We start from the raw sequence: 23,801 nt of genomic DNA, 5'->3' as shown, positions 1-23,801 counted from the left end.
TGCTAGCAGTAATGCCTTATTGTCTATGTTCTGCCATTAAGTGTATCTGTTAGAGATTTTGTCTGTTCTAATAAGGATTTTCAAGTTTACCTTGAGAAATTACACCATCGAAATTCCCAAACTGCTTACAGTGGTTTTACATAATACACTGAAGTTATTCCATAATAAAATGTAGAGCTTATATATAAAATATATATATATAAAGAAATTTAATTTTTATCTTTGAGATTGATGGATGCTAAAATTGGTAAGATCACCTACTCTGCTTTTTTTTCCAAAAATATGTAAATACAGACACTGATTTACCATAGGGGCAAAAGCTACTATAATACTGTCGTTAATACTGTCTTAAACCAAATTCAGACTTCATGAGATATGACATACTAATACCTGTATAATTTCCTGTTTTAAGCTCTGTCATGGAGCCTCTAGCATCTAATCCAGAGCTGCTTTCACCTTTGAAACATAGAATACTGTAAAAGACTTTGTAACAAAGAATGTCATTAATTTACCTATTATTTTTCTCCCATTCATTGAATGTGCGTCGAAGATGGAAATTTTAACAGGAGTATTTTGATTGACTTTTAAAACCTAACAGTGTTGCATATGTGTCCCTCTAAGCATGACGTATCCACTTTTTCTTCGTCTACAATTGGGAGAAGCAGCTTTCTATCATGCTCATCATATCTGCCTTTTTGCCTTATCTTCTCAGTCTCACATCTTCATTCCTTTTGCTTTTTCAAAAAAAGTTCTGTGTTCTTCTTGTGGAATATTTCTGATTTTTGTGCAGTACATTGTATTGATTGTAGCAGTTCAGTGCCCTTAAGTCAGTTACATAGTTCTTACATTCTTACACTCTCCTTTGTGCTCCTAAGTGTCTTCCTGGTCCTCACTGATTCTGATGCATTTTGCCTGTTTCTTAAGAGAGGAAAAACAGCAGATCCAGATCTGCCTAATATGTTTATGAAACTGTATTCACTGTACGTTTACGAAATAGAAAGTTTTATCTTGAATCCTGTGAGAATGGTACTCCCTTGCTGATATTGTTCAGAAAATTTGGAAGAAAAGCTGTTAATTTTACAATTTTACGTTCCATTATCCACAAAAAAAAGGCTTTGAGAGGGAGATGAATTGCTTTTTGAATTGCTGCACCTTTACAAGGTGTCATTTTTCTTGAGATAGAAGAGTAAGCAAAAAATTGGTCTGCTTCTCAGGGATGACCCATGCCATGAAAGCAAAATCTTTTAGCACCTTGTGGCAAATAAGATGGTAAATGAGTGAAGAGGGCCCACCAGCTGCAACAAAAAGTAAAGCTTCCTTTACTGAGGAAGACCAGAGCACTCCTGAATTTTAGAGTAAAAAAATTTATCAATTGGTTTTTGCTCTTCAGTAGTCAAACAAAATAATTGCTTGGTAGAGTGGCAGAGAGTCTTCATATATTAAAAGAGTAAGCGTTTTTAAGGATAGCAATATAACAAGTCCACATTATGGCTATAAACCTGTTTTATTTTTGCAGGCACATGCAGGTACTTTCAAAAAATGTGATTGGATTGAAGACCTGAAAGTACCGAAATGCCTCCTGCTTGCCAACCTTCTTTAAGAAATGTGCTTAAGAGGAGGGTGAGCTGGATTTGAGCAAGTACCGTGCCACTTACATTTGTGGTTGGCTCAAGTGTGGATAGACTTATAGGCTGAAAAATGTAAAAGTATTTATGTGCACATGTAGGTAGTTACTGGACAATATGTTGACTTCTTTTTGATATTTATAATGTGAAAGAATTGTAAAGGTTTTCCTTTCTCTGTCTTTTTTACCATTCCCCCCCAGTGCACTTCTTTGTCTCCTCCCTCACTCTGGGAAACAATGGGAAATTCTTGCACTAGTTATCAAAAGCAATTTGTTTTGTTTCTTTGTATCTTCAAAATAACTCTTCCCATTTCCTAGCTTCACACCAAGCAGCAGTTCTGAAAGGCAAGCTTCAGGAATTAACCGGAAATAGTTTCCTTCTTTCCTTCCGTTGTCTTGCACCTCTACAGCAAAAATTGAAGCAATCACTGCAGATGGAGTAGCTGTAATAGTACGCCCCACTGGTTATCTACAATGTTGGCCTATAATCCTTCAGTTTATAGAAATTTTAACTGCCCACACTACAAGTTTGCAAATAGAGTAACTCATTCCCATATTACTTAAGGAAAGTATTCTGAAGGCTTGAAATATAGTAGTAATATAATGCTAAACTTTGCTTGAAAAATGTTGATTGAGAGAAAATATTTTCTTTTCAAAACCAAAATTGAAAGAAACGCACACTTTCCTCATAAAATTTCAGCTCTTATTCTGAATCTTCCCACTGTTAAGCTTGTTAAAATACCTACTCTTTTACTGTAACTAACAGCAGACATATGGGAGGGCAGAATAAATTGAAACCACTTAATCAATCGGGATCGAGAGCACCAGGCAGTAGCACGTGAATGCAATACTTTTTTGGTCAGAATGGGGTCTGTGATATGTCTTTTTCAAGTAGAGGGCATGCGATTTTCTTGTTTCGGACAGACTGTGATGGGAAGAGGCACAGCTGAGGTACTCCTGTGTCCAGTCTGTATTGCATTTTTGAAAGCCTTATTGCGTGCCAAAGCTAAAAGGGGGATGTGTTCCTGCAAGGGCTGGAAGGGAGGCGTGTTCCTTTTGTAGCTTTGACCAACCACACCTTTACCTCCTGAATTTCTTGTGTGTCGGTCTCCAAACATGCATTAAGATAAAGAACCAGTTGAAGTAAGTAACCTAAATACAGCCCAGATTGATATGTGATTTAAAGATATAAAATACCTCTGTCATGCATGAAGAGTATGACGAAAAGCATTTCGTTGAGGGATATAGGGTATCAGAGGATGCTTCAAAGAGAAGTAAAATCCTATATTGTTAAATGTTTTTATGTAGTGTCTTAAACACTAGAATAATTGTCTCTGGAAGCTGTGTAAGTATTACAGAAAAGATAACATCTTCTTTCCTAGTGGGAGTCCTTGGATGCTATACAGCACCAAAAATGATGATAATCATAGCAATTTACCTACATTTGAGGAATTCAAAGAATAGTCAAGGGGAAATGTATAAAGTAGTAGAAAGAATTTTGAATAGAATTGAATTTATCTCAAAGGGGAAAAAATGAGAATTTAAGACCAGAGGACACACAATAGTAAGATTTGGGAGTAGCTTCAGAGAAATTGTAGCAGATTTATTACATTAATAATTTATAGTTAGACTAAGCAAACTAGACAAGATCATACTGTTAACCTGAAAAATCCAGGAAGAGTAGAGGGAGGTACATTACTTAGTAGCAAAATTCTAAGATAAGCTACTAATATTTTCATTCTGAAGTGGACAGGCAGAAAATCACTGCAGTTTGTAAGTCTGTCTATATGCCACCATATCAAGATCAGTACTGAAAAAATCTAAGTAAATAAGACGTAAGTGGGAAACTTCCTATGTAACATAATTTACTCATGCTTTGGTATGTAAACATTATAAATATCCTACAGCAATATAGGAGTTCAGTAACAGATGGGCTGTCATATTTCTGAATTTCATTGGGTTTGGTAGCTGAAGTTATAACCTTAATATTGTGTTAATATGAATTACCTATTGGATTCACATCTACATTGAACTAATGAGATTTTCAGGCAAGCAATGTTTAAATTGGATTTAAGGGAAATAAGTGCTGGGAATAAGGGAATACAACAGAGAACATTATTACAGAATAGTCACTAGTACTTTGAATTTTATTTTAAACATTAAATAACCAGTGCACAACAAGCTTCATGATGAGAAAGTAATAGAACAAATATCTTGGTTTGGTTGGAACGTTGTAATCTGTATGTAATGCCACTAAAGCGTGTGTGTAATTTTCAAAACCAATCTGAATGCTTAAGGATTTTGACTATGTCATCATGAAGTGTTAAAATTGAGTATTAGTTGAGGTGTTGTAAACGAGCACATGGTGGTTACTTGTGATAGTTTGATGGGGGGGGTGTTCTGGTGGCAGGAGAGGGGATTTGCTCCCTGTGCCACCAGATCTGAGTCCCATCCCCCCCCGGGGGGTTGAGCCAAATCGGCGCCTCTGCGAATGGCCCTATTTAAGTTGAGACAAAGGGACGGGAAAGGGTCTTTTGCTCAGGAGCGAGCAGAGGCGGGGAGGGCGCTGCCCCCGCTCCCGGCCGGGCGGCTGCCCGGGCCCGGGCCGGCGCCACGTGCTCAAGATGGCGCCGGGGGAGCCGCATGGGGGACTCGGGAAGCGCCCCGCTCCCGGGGTGCCCGCCGGGCCGAGCTCCCCCAGAGAGGATTAAGATCTAAGAGAAAACAACCACAACGACCAGGTCAGTCAAGATGGAGCAGGAGGAGTGTACTGGAGCTGAAGTTTTCCCTTGCAAATCGGTGTGAAGATGGCAGGCGCCCCCCCTGCAGCCCGGGTGTACTCGGCGGAGCAGAGACCCACTCGTGGTCCGTGGAGAAACCCACGTTGGGGATGAGATGCCTGAGCCCAGGAGAGGTCGTGGAGCATGGGGATGCATGACGAGGTACTGTTAACAATGGGGCACGGAATGCATGACGAGGCCGTGGAGGCATCTGGAGTCCGTGGGACGACCCACGCCGATGCGAGTGGCGACAGCTCCCTAAGAGGCCGAGACTGCTAAAGCCCGAACTGGTGCAATCCATGGGGAAGGATTGCAATCCTGTGGGTAGGACTTACGCTGGAAAAGTTGGGAGATTTTTCCTCGTGAGTAAGGGATCCACTGAATCAAGGGAAAAATGGTGTAAGGACTCCTCCTCCTTTAAGAAAGGAGCGGCAGTAACATCATGGATGAACTGACCTGCACTCCCCATTCTCTGTTCCCCTGCGCTGCCCGGGGTGGGGGAGGTAGAGCCAGGAACGAAAGGAAAAGGGGGTGGGGAGGTTGTTGTGTTTAAGATCCGGCCTTGTTTTCTCTTTCTCCTCTCAAGTAACCGGTTTCGTTCCCTTTTGTCTCTTGTTAAGTAACTGTTAATAAATTGTTTTGTTTTAAGGAAAAAAAAAAAGCCTGAGTGATGTTTTGCCCGGGACCATGGTTGGTGGGTGCTCCCTCTGGGTTCTTGTCTCGACCCTCAGTCCAAAACCACGACACTTGTGCTCTAAAATTCACTTTAAAGCATCTCTCAGGCAGTTTTGTGAATATGCATCATGACTGGGTGGAATAAATGTGGGTTTGTTCCAAGGGCTTTTTGTCCTTTACTGTTTGTATGCATTTATTAGCCTAGATAGACACGTTGTTACTTGATGACATTGCCTTTGGGTCTGTTTAATGCTGTGGTGTAGATGCCTTCTCCTAGAACGGTTTCTCTGGTTCTTCTCGCTACTTAGTAGCCTTTGTTACAGACCAGAGAAATAGTACCTTTTATAAGCAGCTCACTGATGGGCATCTGATCTAATAAGAGCAACAAACGAATCCCTGAACAGCAGTGTTCTTCAGCAAGAATGAAGCTGGTCCTGTGCGAGATTAAAAATTCATTTTAACAATTGTGTTGTTTCAGGATTTTTTTTTTTTAAAAAAGGAAGTTGGTTGTCTTCCCTCCTGAGTGTAGTAGGTTGATGCCCCATCATCATCATCATTATTCCAGTACCAACGGGTAACTTATTGTCCTGTTGCCCATTTAGATGTGCTTTATCATACTTCAGGAGACTATTAGAAAAGAAGGCAGCCAGAATTGTCCTGTAAACCACGCATATACTATCTAAGTGCAATCAGTTTTTGCTACCAGGAGTGAATGAATCTCTTGTTGTTGGAGAGAGACAAGGGTTGTTAGGGTTGGACAAGATGATGTCCAGAGGGTCCCTTCCAACCTCAACCATTCTATGATTCTATGAGTACAAAGCTGCTTGTACTAGGACCTATTTTTAATTATTACCTTGAAATGAAGTTAGTAGAGGCAGCCTTATGGATAAGCTGATGAATTGGCTGAGGATTTTGGGCAATTTATTGAATAAGATATCAATATTATGTCTTAATTAAAAGTACTGTGGAGGGGGAAAAAATTACTTGTATTCAAAATGCCTATCTTGGAAAGGAAGACCTCAGTTTTCAGGAAAAAAACAAACCAAACTGAACAAAAGAACCCAAGTAAAAATTCCTTCAGTGTTTACTCCTTTTCTTGTATACTAAGGTACCAAAGGAATGAAGTTTTCCTGGTTTTATGTCACAGTTTGACAAAATGGTTTCCTATAGATTCTGTAAATTTTATACTAGCTATATTGCATACAGGTTTGCAGTTAGATCTGTAGAATACTATTATTGAAATTTCTGACAAATCCTTTTCGTGTTTTGTGACTGCTGGTCTACAGCTCCTGTTTTTATTTCATTTAATCCGGATAAAACAAAGTAGAGCATATTCATACACCTTCAGTCAATGATATGTAATTATTTTACACCTATATCTTGTGCCATTTTAAAAATTCTGTGTGATTTTTTTTTTTGCTTGTTTTAACCTGCATAGGATGAAATAATTTAGTGAGAGCAGATCTCTGAACTATCTAAGAAATATAGATTTAGTTTAGTTATTTAAGCTCTTCCTGGGGTCAGTACAGGGAAATGACATCTCCAAAGTACTGTTTGACCCACTCAAAGTTAGTTGTGTAGGACAGGTCAGGTGATCTGTGCTCTAGAGATGCATTTCGCACTCTCTGGTAAGGGACTCTAGACAAAGAGTTTAAATTCAGCCTAGCTTTTAGGTGGCTGTGATTTTCTGGGAGGGATTCATCTGCTGCATAGTTCATTTTCGACTTCTGGTTTGTTGATAGACATATGTTTGAGATGCTGTTTTGTCTGTTTTGTTTTTATAGTCGGTTAAAAACTACACCAAATGTCATGTGAGGAATGAGCAGATCTGCAATAAACTGACCAGCTGCAAAAGCTGCTCGCTACACCTGAACTGCCAGTGGGACCAGCGGCAGCAAGAGTGCCAGGCACTCCCTGGTAAGGGCTGCGAGGTGGCGACTCTGCTTTTTATAGTTGTGTTCGAAACTGAGTAAATCTCTTCCCTTATTGCCAAAGAATATTTGTTCAATGAGTAGACTTGGGTTTGTTTCGCTCTTGCTGGCTCTCCTTGCCTGATCGTGCCTGTGCAGGTGAGCACAGATGTAATTACATCACTGATTGATATGTCAGTGCTACCTTTAATCTTGTTAGGAGAGACGATAATATTAGTGAAGGCATAGTAACATGTACCTCTGCACAAGCCAGGGCCCAGTTCTAGCCCGTGGGGATCGCTGAGTGCAGAGCTGAATTGCCATACTGAGTCCTTTACTGCTACATATTCACTGACACTGTTACTTTTGCTAGCTGAGGTTTTATCTTATAAATTATACTTCAATTATACTTCAATTTTCCTGTGCAGATAGGGCCCAGGATGTAGTTTCTTGATTGTCTGATGTTGGTAATGCTATGAAAGCAGTGAATATTAAAATGCTAATATAAAATACTCTCAGAAGGTGACTGTTAACTTTCTGAAATAATATTTATTCTGTAATTCCTATTCGTAACTACGTATATGCAGTTAGATATCAGAACCTTTTCCATTTGATCTTTATGTCCAGATGAAGTTAATGAGCACAGGTGTTTTTTTTCCACAGAGATTATTCATTAAATAAGTTCAGTCAGTTTATTCTGTGCAATTTAAAACTGCATTTGTGTAATCTTTGTAAATATTAACTGTAACAGTTGCTCTGAATTACTTACTCATCTTTTAATAGTTATCTGAATCTAAGTAATGCTGAAATATGTTGAAGAGGAAATATTTTTTAAGGTATTATCTGAATTTCCTGTCATTCTGATTGCATTTGTATTTAGGCAAATCTAAATACAAAGAGAAGATGATAAAGTAAAGATAGGTTAAAGTTGTGATCTCTTAATTCTAGGACAGTTGTTTTCAGATTTTGAAATTTACATAACATTTAGGTAAAGTGATTGGTTAAAGTGCTATTTATTATGTACATAATCTAGTCTTTAATATTTAGTTCTGTTCAAATCTGAATACAGGGAAGAAATAGTGTCATAATTATATCGTTACTCTGAAACTTAGCATATACATCATAAATATTTTAAGTTGTTAAAAGTTTCTTTTGATAAAAGTACACTATTCAATATGATACTACTCGGTGTTTTAGAGTTTACATGGTGTGTGAAAGGAAATTGAGTGTGGGATGTGTTTTAAATTATGATCTCAGGAAGATAAAATTCAGACTCCTTTAGGTTTTTAAAAAGTTTTGTCAAATCAGCTTTAATCATATGCATTTTACTCTAGCTCATCTGTGTGGGGAAGGATGGAGTCACATTGGAGATGCCTGCCTCCGCATAAATTCTAGTCGTGAAAGCTATGACAATGCCAAGTTGTATTGCTACAATTTAAGTGGGAATCTTGCCTCATTAACAACCTCAAAAGAAGTGGAATTTGTTCTGGATGAAATACAGAAGTATACACTTCAGGTAACTTTAGTAACTGTAATTGATGCTTATGTGAATTAAATTTGCTTTGAGAAATCTGTTTTAGAGATTTGTTCAAAGAGAGGAAAGTTTATGCCTTCAAAGAAGTGTACCGTGGTGCTAAAGACTGAAATAAGTGATGTGTAGGATATTAAGGAAATCTCATGTTTAAAGCTAATGACGCAGCAGTTCCCAAGTGTTTCTCCTTACCGGGTTTAACTGTTACAGGTTAGTGTTTACTTTCAAGATGTGACTCAAGAGTAAGGCTGGAACGCTGATCTGGGAAATCACAGCACTTTTCAATAAACTGCCAACAGGAATCAAAACAAGACAAAGTTTTCACTATGACAGAATAAAAAACCCTGACTTTCACATCGGTATCCGTAAAACTGCTGGCAGGATTTGTTTTGGGTGGTGAATAGTTAGGCTGCAAGCAGTTGAGGACAGGGAGGTACTAAAGATGTTTACTTCTCCAGAAAACCCTGGCGCTCTATATAACTGGTATGTGGGATCGAAGGGTCACAGAGAAGCTGTACTGGTATGTGAAGCGTGTAGAAATTCCCTGCACAGCAGCGCCGGAATGAGCCAGGAGCTAATTAGCTTTCTGTAATGACGGTGGGGGAGGGAGAGGACTGAAAACTCTTACATGCCTCTGGCAAATACAGGAAGCTGCCATCAGAATATTCCTTAGGAAAGTGATCCTTAGTAATTTGGTAACTGTAGGACAAGAGAAGGGAAGCTGAAGATTAACTACCTGTCCGTGGGTGCTCAGGTTCACTTTTTTAGCAGTTAAATATTCAAATGCTTATTGCTGTGTTTAAACTGTTGGAAAGCCTACCCACATCACTGATACACTTCCGTGAAATATGGGCGTGCTCCGATGCTCAGATGATGTCAAACCTTACAATGTACACTCGGACAGCATGTCTTAACAGAACGAGAGTCCATTACAAGCAAATCAGTTCATCCTAGCAAAAGACACTTTTAAAACTGTATTGTGGTTTGTATAAAAACACCTAATTTGTAGGTAGCGTAGGATTTTACAGTTACAGGAAAACGAATTATAATTACAAATAATAATTAAAGCTTATATCAAGCTGGTATGTGATTTGGAAAGTTGTTATGTTGCAGACAAATTGAGATGCCCATAAAGGAAACAGCAGTTAGGGTTTGCCTTTGTGTGGTGCTGAATCTCAATGCAAGAGAGATTGCATTGTCCCTAGAGGGACATATACTGTGAATCAAAATATTCTGTATTATTGTTTTAGTGTTCCGTTTCAAGAAGGAGATGCAAACATAGGTTATGTACTTAATTTTTTTTTTTCTCATATAAATGCAGAACCTGGACAGAGCAAAATGTTTTTACTAGAAACACATGTATTTTCTATTATTTGCTAATAAAGGAGAGAGAGAAGTAATTCTTCTATGTCAAATCTCCCCTGATATTGTACTTACTGCAGTCTTGAAATACATTCTGTCTGTCCACTCTTTGATATGAGATAATGTTGAAAATGTAATTGAAACCAAAATAACAATGGCAATGATTTCTGTAGTTATTTTTTTTCTTTTCTTATTTCTTTTTTTTTTTTTATCCCCAACTCCTATTAAAATACTGCAAGGGAGGCCTTCAAATCTATAGTGTGTGATAGAGTATTGATATGACTGATATTAACCAGACTGGCTTGAGGTGTAGATGAGAAATAGCTTTTCTAGTGTTTGGAAGCTGGATTTTTCTTGTGTTTCAGAGCCTAAAATTTCTACAAGGTGACATCCTGCTGGGTATATCTTTATTTAAATGAAGTGTCCTGAGCCAATGTGGTGATGTAAATGTGAGATACCTGACATGTAGTTTATGCAGTTATAGACAAACATATGCACTTTAAAAGCATGTCTTGGATTAAACGATCGTTTAGTTATCAGAACTTCTAATGAAATACTACCATGACTTATGCTAGTTTTTAGTGGTGTTTAGAAAAAAATACATTTTTTTTCACTCGTATCTGTCTGTCCAGTTACATTTGCTCTGTATGAAACAGCCTAAATGTGTTACAAGGTTTGACAGAGGCTCTCTGAAACTTTGCTTGTTTTTCTTTTGCTTGCCTTTTCCTCTCAAACTGCAGTCATAATGATTTAAGGGGTAAGATTTCATTTTAGATGGCTTGTTTTTGTAACAGGTGGTGGCGTGGGGTTCACAAATGTAGTCAGAGCAACTGTAAGGTGAACACTGTGCCTTTGATCTGTTATCTATGGTGGAGTTTTGACTTGCGTAGTTAATATCAAAAGCTGTAAAATCTTTCGCCTGTGTGAAACAAAAGCTTTCAAGATTAGTGAATGCGTCAGAGAAACATTTGGAAATAAGACTATGGATCTGTTTTTATCTCTGCTTTAGCTGAAGTTCTTGTAGTGAGAAAAGAAAAACAACTTGGGCAACTGTTGTGTATTTTAGAAACTGTTAAAATAATGTTGATAAATACTGCAGACTGGAAACACTTAGAAATTCTGTATTGAGGTTGGGGTTGTTCAGCCTGGAGAAGAGAAGGCTCCGGGGAGACCTTCTAGGAGCCTTCCAGTACTTAAAGGGCACCTACAAGAAAGCTGGTGACGGACTTTTTACAAGGGCCTGTTAGTGATAGGACAAGGGGCAATGGCTTTAAACTGAAAGAGGGCAGATTTTGATTAGATATAAGGAAGAAATTCTTCCCTCTTAGAGTAGTGAGGCACTGGAAGAGGCTGCCCAGAGCAGTTGTGGATGCCCCATCCCTGGCAGTGTTCAAGGCCAGGCTGGATGAGGCTTTGAGCAACCTGGTGTAGTGGAGGGTGTCCCTGCCCATGACAGGGTGTTGGAACTAGATGTTCTTTGAGGTCCCTTCCAACCTAAACCATTCTATGAGTCTATTGTTCATAGAAACAATGTGGGGCTTTGTAGATTATATTCTAATATACAAAGTCTTTGTTTTGGTACAAAATTAGGACTTCATCAGATTTAGGATAATACAAAATATTGCTGCTTTGGAAAGTTTCAGACAGAAGAGGCTGTCACTGTCTCCACACCCTGTCCAGACCTCATTCTGTATGAATAATTTCTCTTAATTCCAGTACTTCTAATTAATTCCAAAATCAAGAGATTGTCTCCTTTTAAAGGATAAGGAGAAGGTTTCTTTGGTACTAACGTAAGGGACGCAATGAAGATCTTTGTAGTCTGAAATCAAAACAGTGTTGAATTTTCAGATGTATTCTAAAACTATCACCAATAATTTCATGTCTCTTTCATTAAAAATTAATTAAATTCTTAAGGAGAATGCCAAAGTAACACAATGGATAAACTGCAGATTCCTGTATTAAAGCAGAATGACACTTGTTATTTTTTCTTGTATGCTGTTTTGTTGAACTAGTAAGCAAAATATTATGAAAGAGAAGATTTGAGGGTTTTTTTTGTGAAGGAGATAAAACAGCAGCAATATGAGGTTAAATGATTGTTCCTGCTAATATTCAAATGTGTACTTATTTAAAAGTGCAATTAGTTCTCTTGGGAGTTTAGTCACAACTCTGGGATTTAACTAAAAATAATAATTTTCTTGTTAGCATGCAATAAATTCTGCGAAGATTTAGTTTTGGTGTAGTAAGCATAAACAAACATGGGAACAGTTTTAAACAGTATCTTTCATTATATAAACTGTTTGCAACTCTTCTTTACCTTGTTGTTCTCAGGATTAAGCAACCTTTATAAATTACACTTGAGTGTAGGTTGCAGTTAATTAGTGAGCTTTGCATGGTGGTGTTATTCCTTGTTAGCTCGAAGTATTCTCAGAGGGCTGTATGGTTTTATGATTTTATCATATGTTTGGCTGTAAAGAAGCTGACATTTCCGTTTTTTCTGAATTAGCCCCACTTTACTACACGTTCTAGCAGTTCCACTTTACTGCTGTGGTTTGGGAATTCTAATAAATCATTTCAGCACTTTGTCTCCATATTGGAGCTGTTGCATTCTCTGCCCGTTTGTTCACCTCTAGTTTAACTGTCTTCCTACTTTCAGGAAGTGGGGAGCTCAACTCACTTGATGCCTGAGAAGAGAACCTGAATTAAAAAAAAAAAAAAAATCCCATTTTTTTTAAAGGAGAAAACTCTAGAGTACCTAAACTGAAGTCCCACTGGAATACTAGCCATAGTCTCTGTAGATGGAAATTGGGGAAGTTTTCGTGTGCTTAGTTTTCCAGGTCTCATGTGTTTTGTTTTTTTTTTTTAACCAATGCCACAACAGCAGAGTTTGAGAAGAGTACCAAAAATAAGTGAAATTATAATCTGATGCATGACTCCTGCTACTAATTGCATCTAGATTTCATCATTTGTGTCTAATAGATAGAGATGCTGACCAACCATGTAGCTTGTTTCTGCTACTTAAATGGGTCATTCACTGGGTAGATGTTTACAAAACAAGAAATGTGTGGGTATCTAGCATAGTTAGAATTGACGAATAGTTAAAGAATAGAAACCAAGTAACGAGGTGATAAACAGAATGGATGATTTCTCTTCATATAGCTCTTACTTTCAGTAAGTAGTGTTTTTTTGTTCACAGTGATGCAGAGAAGAGGCAAACTAACTGCAAGCCCTTCTCAAAACTGTGAATGTTGTGCAAATGGGAGGACTAAGGGGCCACTGTTTCCAAAGTTTAATTGTATATTTCTTCCTAGGGCAAGTATTATCCTAGAAATCAAGGAGTTCAAACAATTCTTGAAAAGTTTGTTGAAGCTTGGTGATGACCGATGGTGATGCACACATTAGAAAGTGAGTCAGAAGGGTATTGTACACTTCCAGGACAATTTAAGATCCAAAATGAAAGGAATTTAAATAAAGGTGGGGATAAATTTCTGGAAGAGATCTATAATTCCTTAGCAATTTGCATAATTAAGAAACAGGAGAATTTTGAGCCTCAATAGTAATTGGCTATTCAGTGAAGGTAGACTTGCTCACTTCACTCATCTGCAAATTATTCAACCCTCATTAAATTAGTGCTGAGGCAGCAGCAGCGCCTGAAAAATGTGTCATGACTATAAATGATCACATTCACTGTAGATCTCAAAGTAAGTTAGTCTGACTTAAATTTTGTGAGTAAACAGTGGATTTAACACAAAGTATCAGCTCTCTAGTTAAGGTTACACAATTTATCTTTCTAACATAGTTCCATAATTACTACTTAAAAGAAAATTAAAATTGGGTGGTTTACAATAAGAAGAGCACATTTTTGAAGTTATTAGTGATCAGTATTTAATAAATTCCTGTAATGGCTAAAAATTTGCATTATGTTCGATGAAGTAGGACTATAGATGTGAGTACAGAATGACGTTCTATTGGTATGCATCACAGTTGCAATTTTCCTCTTCTGTCAGATGAAAATAAAGTCCTGTGTGGCAGTTTGTCTCAGAATTTAATAATTCCTAAATCTTTTCTAACTTAACATAAAGGTTGATTTCTCACTTAAAAGGGTTTTTGGCAACTTATCAGTGTTATAAAATATTGTACTATAAAAACAGATAAACCGTGACTAGCTGCATTTCAAGCACAAGTATATGGCTTCGAAGATGGTCTGTGAATTCTAAAAACTGGCCTAGAAAGAAATAGATGAGAGGAAACATTCTAAATATTTTAAATTTTAAATAGTGTAGTGGAATAAAGCTATGGAATAGTTCTCAAGATATATTTGATTGCATTCTCCCGTGCAATTTTAGTGAGGCTCGTTACAAACTTTCCCAAGGTGGATTTGCCCACCTGCTGTGTATTGCATTGCTTTATTTCACTGTAGAATTTTACTTTGATCTTTAATGGTTATTTTTCTCTCTCTTTTTTAAAAAAAAAAAAAAACTTGTAACTTACCTAGAATGCTATTGAGTCAACTTGTTTGTTGTTGATGTTGTTTTAAAATAAATTATATATAATGTATAAGGGGGTTTTCATAGATATACCTTGGAGCCTAAAAATTCTCCACTGAAACGTTTGAAAGTATATATAATTTTTCAGAATATGGTGAGTGATAGTATTCCAAAAAAAATTGTCTTCAGTTTGAACAGGCGTAATATTAGCAGAGGTGTTTTATTATCACACTTAAACAAATTCTGGCCTATGCACGTTGAATAAAAATAGAAAAATAGTAGATTGGAACTCATATTTGCTCCTGTGAGCCACTGTTTCCTCTCTATCCTTTCCTCTTCCCACATGATAGAAAAGTTAAGGCAAAGTTTTATGAACTTCATAGAAATCTATGATGTAATAGAAATAATTCCTAAATCCTATCAAGAACAATTATCTGTATTACTTAGTCAAAAAGCTATCACTTGTTCTGGTGACTTTTTGCAGATCTATCATGATGTAGATGAAATGCAGCTTTTAGCTTTTAACGTTTTTAAATGGGAACAAAAATGTTAAAAGCTGATGTCCAAAGTAATGATAAATCATTAGTTAAAAATTTTTGGAGGTGTAAATAGGCCATTGCCTAGATACAGTTGAGAATCTTGGTTAAGAGAGTTAAAGTTAAGATTATAATTCAAAGCCAATGGTTAGTCTCATGTCTACGCAAAACAGAAGCTTTTCCATTACTTATTAATAGCAGTAGTAACAGGTAATAGGGCTCAAGTATTAGGGAAGTGAAGACAGGAAATAAATATTTTGACAGCTAGTGTATAAAAATATGAAGTGCTGTTATTTTAATTGCTAAATTTTTCCGACTGTTAAAATATCTTCTCTTGCTTGATTAAAAAAAATACTTTATTAGAACAAACATGGCAATTAACTTCTGTTAGCTAGAAAATAATGTCAATTGAAATGATTGTAGGTTTTATAATGTCAACAAAGAAGTAGGAGATATTACCTGTCTTATTGTTCCATGTTCATGGAAGAGTGGTAGAGCTCAGTATTAGTAGAACATGAGTAATACGTTTTCTTTGTGACCTTTTTGTACACACTACATCACTGAAAATTCACTGGTTTGTATGTTTGAGCACATGTGTATGTAACATCTGAAAGGACATCCCTTTTACACTACCTCTCTGTGAGACTGAAATCTTTATGAAAAGCAGTGTCTACTTCCACCCTGCATGCCCGCCAGTGCTTTGTTAATCTAGAGAGCAGAATGACCACAATTATCAAGTTTCTAAGTACTAGTAGCTGTAAAATGGAGCTGTACTGTTTGTTTGGCTTCTAGATGAGAGAAGGTAGATGTACGCCCAAGTTGGAATAGATTGTCCATTCCTTTCTTCAAAGGTAGAGCGTTGCAGAGCGCACCTTGCATTAAGGAATTCTTACATGTTCTGTGGAGACTGAAAATGCTCCCTTTCTTTTCTATTTTGGAGCAATGAAGGAGGCGGTAGCTCTGATAAAATCTTCAGCTTCTAGCAAAAGATATCAGCCTTGCTGAAATCAAACAGATTCTGCTAGGAGACAAGAGCTGGAATGGGTCCTGCTGAGCTTAGAGTGAAGGTCTCCAGACAACCTTGTTGCCTCCTTACCAGTGCAACACATGATGATCATGTGTTTGGCATTAAAGGAAAATTCTAGTAATGGTGGGAACCACATGGTTTAGAGTTTTCATAAACTTCTGTCCCCAGTGGACTGGCAACTCCAGCAAGTGTGGACTAAGCACTCAGGAAAACGATGACATACATTAGATACTGTAGTAGTCAGCCTGAAGAACTGAGATAGGCACAGTCAAATCACTTAGAAAAAGTTTCAGTACATTTCCACTCACATGTTGTCTGTCTCCCTAGGAATAAGCTAAGCAGCAGGAGAGCCCTGCTGTGGTGAGACAAAGGTATCTTGAATAAGAATGATTTCATGAACTAGGTCATGTCATTGTTTACTGACAAGTTCTGCACGTGTGCATGTTCACGTGTGCAGCTTTTCCTCCTTCCTTAAACAGAAAAGGAACTGATTCTGATTGAGTTGCAGGTTCCTCTTCAACTCTGAAGTGCCAAATACGATGAGGATAGGATAGGTTTCTCAGTTGTGGTTTTCGGACATCTTGAAGGTGTACATTCATCAAGGCCTTGAGAAAGAACAAATCTTCAGAACTCTCTGAGAGGTAACTTTTTTCCCACTTACATGTTGAACAAAGGTCATCTTACCTTCCAATAAAGAAGCTGATATTCTTGAGAAGAAAAAAGTAGACATATTTGGGGCTGATTTCATGTCGGCAAGTGTTTTTCTGAAGAGTTGATTTGTACTATGTTTTTTCACCCACCTGGTTTGATAACAATATTTTTCAAGAGGCCTGAAAACTAGAATCTTGTATCAGTGAGTTCTGGGTACAGAGAACAGGTAGTCTGGTTTCCTTCCTGTCTGATCCTCTTCAGAAGTGTCTTTGGCAAGACATTCAAAGTAAAGGAATCAGTTGCCTACATTCATTTTGCATTAAATGAAACAGCCATAGAGTTCAAGTGAAGGGTTTTTAACTCTCATTATTTTTTAAGCCTGAAGAAGAAACTGGATTGGCGTTCTCATTCGGCACCTTTGCAGTCCCTCACTTACTTCAAGTACTTTGAGACTCCCAGCTATTATAACTGAACCTTTCATCAGTTTCAGAGATAAGGACTAGATTTATGCTTTTTTTATGAAGAAATTAGTTTGATAGTCACAGCACACTGGTGGCTGCAGGTGTCACAGATGGAACTTCCTGAATTCTCTATTCACTATGTGTTTTTTTCCTTTTGGCTTTCGTGCAGTACAGCAGCAGTGATTTCTGCTGATAACCTTTGGTGATATCAACACACAATCCACCAGCAGTCTTCAGCTGTAGTCCACCATATCATCATAGAATCATAGAATGGCATAGGCTGGAAGGGACCTCAGAGATCATCTAATCCAACCTCTCTGTCATGGGCAGGGACGCCTCTCAACTAGACCAGGCTACTCAAGGCTCCATCCGAGCCATATCATGGAATCCACATCATGGAATTAATGCCACGTAATTGAATGTGTGCTTTAAGCATGTCCTTGGAGCATTTTGGTGGCTTACTTCTCAGCTATTTACCATATTTCAATCAGACATGAAAAAAAAAATGTTTTGGATAATCTGTTCTTGGCATCCTAACAACATGCCCAGAGCAGCATAAGTGAGCCTGCAGGGTGGTAGCTTTGATGATATGTATTTGATAGCATGGTGATCAGTTTTCAGGTCTGCATTTTGGTGTGTTACACTAGCAAAGACCCAAAGACGGTATGTATGGATTTTGAGGTATCTGACATGGCTGTAAGTTGTCCAGATGTTACACCTATTAAGAATGATGGTGACTATGATATTTGTTGCTTTTGCTTGAAGTCTTTCATTTCAGGAGTGCTGTTTTTATCTTCTAAGGCTACTCTGGCTTTCATGATCCTCCCTGGGACTTTGCCATCATTAAAGGGGTTCTGAGACACTTCTACTCAAGTAGAAGACTTTCTCTCCAAATGTCACTGCTGCACCTTCAGTTTTCATGATTGGCCTGACATGCTTTTCACCATAGCTGGAATAGGATCTCGGTTTTCTATATATTGATTCTGAGGCCAATTTATTTGGCAGTGCAATCGAAATAGTCAGTAATATACTGAAGTTTCTCTTGGCTAGAATTCCTCAGCCCCAAAGTAGGCATTTAAGGTTGTTTTAGGTCTGTGTTTGTCAGCAATTTATCCCGCTAAGCCCCTGATGTTTTTTATGTGTGCCTAGTGTGCGTGCTTAGCATTCTACAGAGAGATGTCTAGAGACACGCATAAATATCTAAGACTTTCTGATGCACATAGATATACAGCAAGCTAGGCAACTAAATGAGAGAGAAGACAGCAGATGTATTATCTACCACTTTCCAGATGCCCAAGTTCCACTTTTACTGCTTGCACCATGTTCTTTCTGGTATCCAGAAGGTGGGAGCTCTCACAGACAGCTGGAAAGTTGGTCACCCAGAGTAGCAATGAAGTTACGAAGTAAATACTGAAGTAAGAGTGAGCAGTGGCTTTTGCTCGATGTTCTTGTTCCTGTTTGATAGTCTCCCACAGTGCATCACTGCTTATGGAATGGAACATTTTGTAGTAATTTTCTAGTTTATTTAAGCTTGTTCTTGCATCTGTAAGTCTGTTAGATGCTGTAGCAATTTTTGTTTGATCATGGTCCCAGCTAATAGGACAGAAGAGGGGAGAGGGTATAGCGAGCATGTTTTGGGGATGCCAAGAATGCTGATTATCTACCTACTGATATTTTTATATATATTTTTTTTTAAAGTAATTACCACTGGTATTTCTGAAGCAAAATTAATAATCCTTCATATTTCAGTTTGGGCTAATGAGGTAGGGGAAAAAGAGGAATGCTCTGATTAGGTGTATATTTAAGAGCTCTGAAAGATTTTTCAGCCATGGATTAAAGCTGAGTGGCCAAAGGCAGATGTGAGATCAAAGATGAAAGATGTCTCTGAGAGATGATGGCAGTGACTCCTAGTTTAGTTGTGAAATACCGCATAGATCTTGAACCGCGGCAGGTTCCCTTTAGGTATATTATAGTGTTTTACCTGCCTTGGCTTGTAAATTAAATCAGTTGAGAACCTAATTCACAATCAGATCAATCTCTCTGCTTTGGAGCTGACATTTGTCCTTTGCCTGCTGCAGATAGCTGTGGTGTTTGGCTCTCTGGTACTCACCTTCCACCACAACGTACCTGTCAGCCCATAGTCTCACTATCTCTGTTCCCTATGTTTAAACTGGGATTAATGAAAACTGCCTGTGCAGACATTACATGAGGAAAAGTGTTTGCTTTTAGTATCTTGAGATATTTACAGTGATAGGAGCAAGAAATGTATGTAGATTTATCCTGGAACAGGCAAAGGCCTTTAGTCCTCAGGATCTGCTTTTTCTTTTGGTAATTGTATAAAGACAAAAGAATAAAAATGAGTAGAATTTGTGTGATGTAATTTTACTGATATATCCTAAATATTTTTTGAGAATTAATGCTTTTTGGTTTCTAGATTAGCTTATTTTTTTATAGCTTATAAATTAGTAGAAAAAGTGTATTAATGTGTATTGGCATTGGAGTTGTGGATGTGCTACTTTCGTCTGTCTCTCACTTGCCTAAAGATGTTGATCAGCATCAGCAATACAGATTTTAAAGGATGGAATATTTATCCTGTTTTTTCCTGAGCTTTTATTTTTGTGAATTACTGTTAACTCATATGTATTTTATTATGCACATTGGCCTAGCAATTAGTAATTGGTATAGCAGCCACTGGAAAAACTCTCACAATTTTGTGATGACCTTTGACCTGGTTTTTGACTCTGTAACAAATAATATTATTAAGGTTGACTTTGAACAGAACACAGATTTTTAGTAGAACAGAAGCATATAGTAAGTAGGTTTTTTTTTGTTGGGTGGAGTTCACAAGATGGAACAATTAAGATAAAAACTAGATGGACAGTGACTGGTGAGAAGATAAAGTGAGAGAAGAGCATGATGAATTCTCTCAAAATGTGAAGTTCTTGCTGTTGAGCTGTTCTTTGAAATGTTTTAACCAAAAAAAAAAAAAAGGCAATTAATTGTCACATTTGTTTCATTCTGATTTATAGAAGATTTCACCTTGGGTAGGTTTACGGAAGATCAACATTTCCTACTGGGGATGGGATGACATGTCTCCTTTTACAAACACAACTCTGCAGTGGCTTCCTGGAGAGCCAAATGACTCTGGCTTCTGTGCTTATCTAGAAAGAGCAGAGGTGGCAGGTCTGAAAGCGAATCCGTGCACGGCAATGGCAGATGGTCTTGTGTGTGAAAAACCTGTCGGTAAGCAAGCTCTTACTCTTGGTTACTGTCACTGTCATGATTAGCTAGCTGTTTGGGTTCTCATTTGGCTAGGAGAGGGTTTTTGGACAATTTGGATTAAGTAATTAAAATTTTTTTTAGTTTTTTATTTTTTTAAAAATATGGAACTTTAATCTAGGAAACAAATAATATTCTTAAAGCAGCAAATATTTATTTGTGAATTACTTTACATGGCTTTGTTTGCATTACACCAGAAGTCTTATAAATTGCCTCTAAATCAGTAGCAGTCAGTGACAACACTGATTGTAGCGTGAAAGTGTCTATGGAGGTGTTCAACGTGGCTGATGTAAAGGATACACTAGGTGGAACACAAATGACATCATTAAGATATAGTATTTTACAATTAGATCAACTTTATATGCATCTGTTACTGGTGTCTTTTATTTTTTTTTTATCTTGAGGTGCTTCAAAGACTACAGAAGTCAAAGTACTTCAGCCTTATGAGAATACGTTTATAGTTCAACTGTTCTTTATTAGTTTCTTTGTATTTTTTATTAGTTGCAAACCACAGCTTGAATACATACATAGTATGTAGGTCAAATCCAGGAACAGCCTTGGTTAAATGATTTGGCATACAATATTAGATGAAGAATGACTTGAGAACTTGACTTGTATTGATTATGAGTCAGTAATATACAAAAACATGGCAATACATAGGAAGGCTTAAACTTGATGTTTCACAAGCCGCTTCTATATGGAAAATATAGCGCTTTGTATGCTTTTGTGTTCCTACCTAAGAAATACTATACTCTCATTCTTGTATACTTTACAGTTTTATTTGAAATCAAAGCAAAAATGTTACGAGTTAGGGTATACAATTTCTTTTTGTGTTACAGCTTTTTGAGATGACATACACCACTAACCTAGTCAAAATGTCATCTCTAGTAGAGAAAAACAAATAAAAACCAAAACCCAACCAAAACAAAAAAACCCACCACAAACCCTCAAGCAAACCTGTTTTGCATGTTTCTTTTGTTATTTTCCCTTAGGATTCTAGTGATTTTTCATGTGTGCTACAAGGCAAAATTTTAGAGGATAAGTGATAAGTAAAGTATTTGCTGCTTGTACACTGTGAAACTAATGAGAATGGTAGACTCAGAACTCTACTGGACTTGCTATAGAAATTTAAGACTTGTCTTTCATCATGTATGTGCAAGTAACTAAGCTGACATTGCCAGGCAATTAATACTAAATTTACTGTTTCAGTATATAGATAAAATTGCTGATAAAATTTTTAAATGGACTCTTTTAGAGCTCTAGGATGACTCATGCTGAGTATTACTTAATACTTTTTATGAAACGTTGTATTTATATACTGTCTGTAAGTTTGGAATAGGTTATTTATAGCTAGTTAAGGAAGCAACCAATTTAACAGATTTTTCTAATGGAACATATGATTAAAGAAAAAGGAGATTGCAGTTGCGTTATAAAATTGTGTTATAAAGTTGTGTTATAAAATTACGAACGTTTGTGGCTCTTTTCCAGTTAGTCCCAACCAGAATGCCAGACCCTGCAAAAAGCCATGCTCCCTGCGAACAACGTGTTCTAACTGCACGAGTAATGGTATGGAATGCATGTGGTGCAGCAGTACAAAACGATGCGTGGACTCAAATGCCTATATAATCTCCTTCCCATACGGACAGTGCCTAGAATGGCAAACTGCCACATGCTCCCGTGAGTATCTTAGTGAAGGTTCATCCTGTTAAATATACTGTTGTAATTTTTCCTACTCAAAAGAGCATCTATATGAACAGGATTCAGCACACTCACTAAAGATAAAAATAACTTCAGATGAATCACTGTATGTAGCTACTAATGTGAGCAGTCAGTGCACTGTTTGTATTTTCTAGATGCACATAAAATATTGGTAATTCTTTTATGATGAAACATATTTAATCTGCTAAAACAGATAGTAAAAAGTGTTTATATTTTCAGATAAATTAAAAATACCGTGGTTATTGCTGTGACCAGCATTAACGTGTCAAATTATTGTCCTGATTTGGAACAAAATACTGTTAAAATCAGAGAAATAATATGCAGACCTTAGACTTATGCCACATTTAGTTATTAAAAAATGGAGATGAGCTGAATTTACAGTTTTAAGATTCTAATTTATCATTTATGTTTAAATGATTTAAATTTATAATTTCTTATTTAAATGATATATTTATTTGTTGTCAGTAGATTCAAGGAAGTACATTTTCCTAGCAAGCAAAGTTAAAAACAAGGTAGACAAGCTCTGTGTCAGGCAGTGAAGGTATGCCCCACATGTCCCCTTTGGACACACACTTCATCAGAAATTGGTACAATACCTCTCTAGCAGAGTGAGAAACCTATTCCATGTACCTTTCAGCGAAAGCTTCTTCTTCCCAAGTCTATAGTGACTGGACCTTGTTAAGTTCAGCACCGTGTAGTTCTAGTGGGTATCTGTGCCATAATTCATGCAGATGCTGGAGCAAGCTGCCTGGTGCCTTAGATTCTTGTCTCAGTCATGGTTTATTTAAAAAAATTCCTCAGTTGTCATCCTGAAGAAGGCTGGTTCTTAGTATTTTTACTATCCTACTAGATTTGGTTAAAATACGTCCTACCTGTAAAGGACTCCAATCCAATGGAACTCAATATATAGGACTTCTGAAATGTGTACCACTGATCTCTCATTTCTGCTCTTTGTGTGAGTGGTTTTTCTAGTTACTTGTGACTTCCTTTCCCTCTCCATAAGGGTCTTTTGATATCGGCATCTCTGGAATTTTTGGATTTTTATTTCTGGATGTGTTGTGGCAGGATTGATGATGATGTCTAACAAGAAGCAACTTGCTGTAGGGTCATAATTAGATCATGATTCCATTTAATAGATTCTCAATGCAAATACAGAAGGTAGTTACTTGCTTTCACCTAAGCCTCGGGAAAATATTAAACAAAACAAGGTAATAGGTACCGTTGATATATTCTTATCTTAGGTGAGAAGAATGGCTGTATGTACCAGGCCACTACATATATCTGGGTTAAAGGAAAATAAAGCATAGGAAAATTTTTCTTTCAGATAAAACGGACCAAGGATAGTGGAACCTGCAGAGACAATATTCCTAACTTAATAGAGATTCCTTCTTCATCCTTAGTAATCGTAAAATGCAATGAACAAGTACAATGTTGACCTGTTCTGGTAAATTTTTATGCTTAGTAAATTTTACTTATTAATCCAGGTTCAGTGTGGACTAGAAATAGGGTTTACATATTCCTTGGGTCCTGATGTCCTCTAAACCCAGCCATCAGCCCACGTTTAGTCTAACGGGGAAATAATAGGAACACTTAATCACTTGTTCCATATATTTGGAATAATAATACTGTTAATTATGTAAAGGTTTCTATCTCACAACATTTCACTTAATTTTTTTTTTCATTAAAATAAGGAATCAATTTTGCAACTTGTAAAACATTGATAGTGAATTGTGGCAGAAGACAAGTAGATTGAAAATTTGGA

At 37.2% G+C, this 23,801-nt stretch overlaps 1 protein-coding gene across 1 annotated transcript in view; it reads left to right on the top strand.

Annotated features, from left to right (window-relative positions):
• The window catches only part of ATRNL1 (attractin like 1), a 526,301-nt gene that overhangs the window by 112,818 nt on the left and 389,682 nt on the right, over positions 1–23,801 (top strand). The window contains exons 14-17 of the mRNA XM_086616365.1: positions 6,864–6,996; positions 8,324–8,505; positions 20,071–20,284; positions 21,809–21,997. Coding sequence (XP_086472491.1) covers positions 6,864–6,996; positions 8,324–8,505; positions 20,071–20,284; positions 21,809–21,997 — 718 coding nt within the window. The remainder of the gene's footprint in view (positions 1–6,863; positions 6,997–8,323; positions 8,506–20,070; positions 20,285–21,808; positions 21,998–23,801) is intronic.

This window comes from Tauraco erythrolophus, chromosome 9 (assembly GCF_009769465.1).
Source record: "Tauraco erythrolophus isolate bTauEry1 chromosome 9, bTauEry1.pri, whole genome shotgun sequence".
NCBI classification, from domain to species: domain Eukaryota; kingdom Metazoa; phylum Chordata; class Aves; order Musophagiformes; family Musophagidae; genus Tauraco; species Tauraco erythrolophus.
This window is presented reverse-complemented; position numbering and strand designations above follow the sequence as displayed.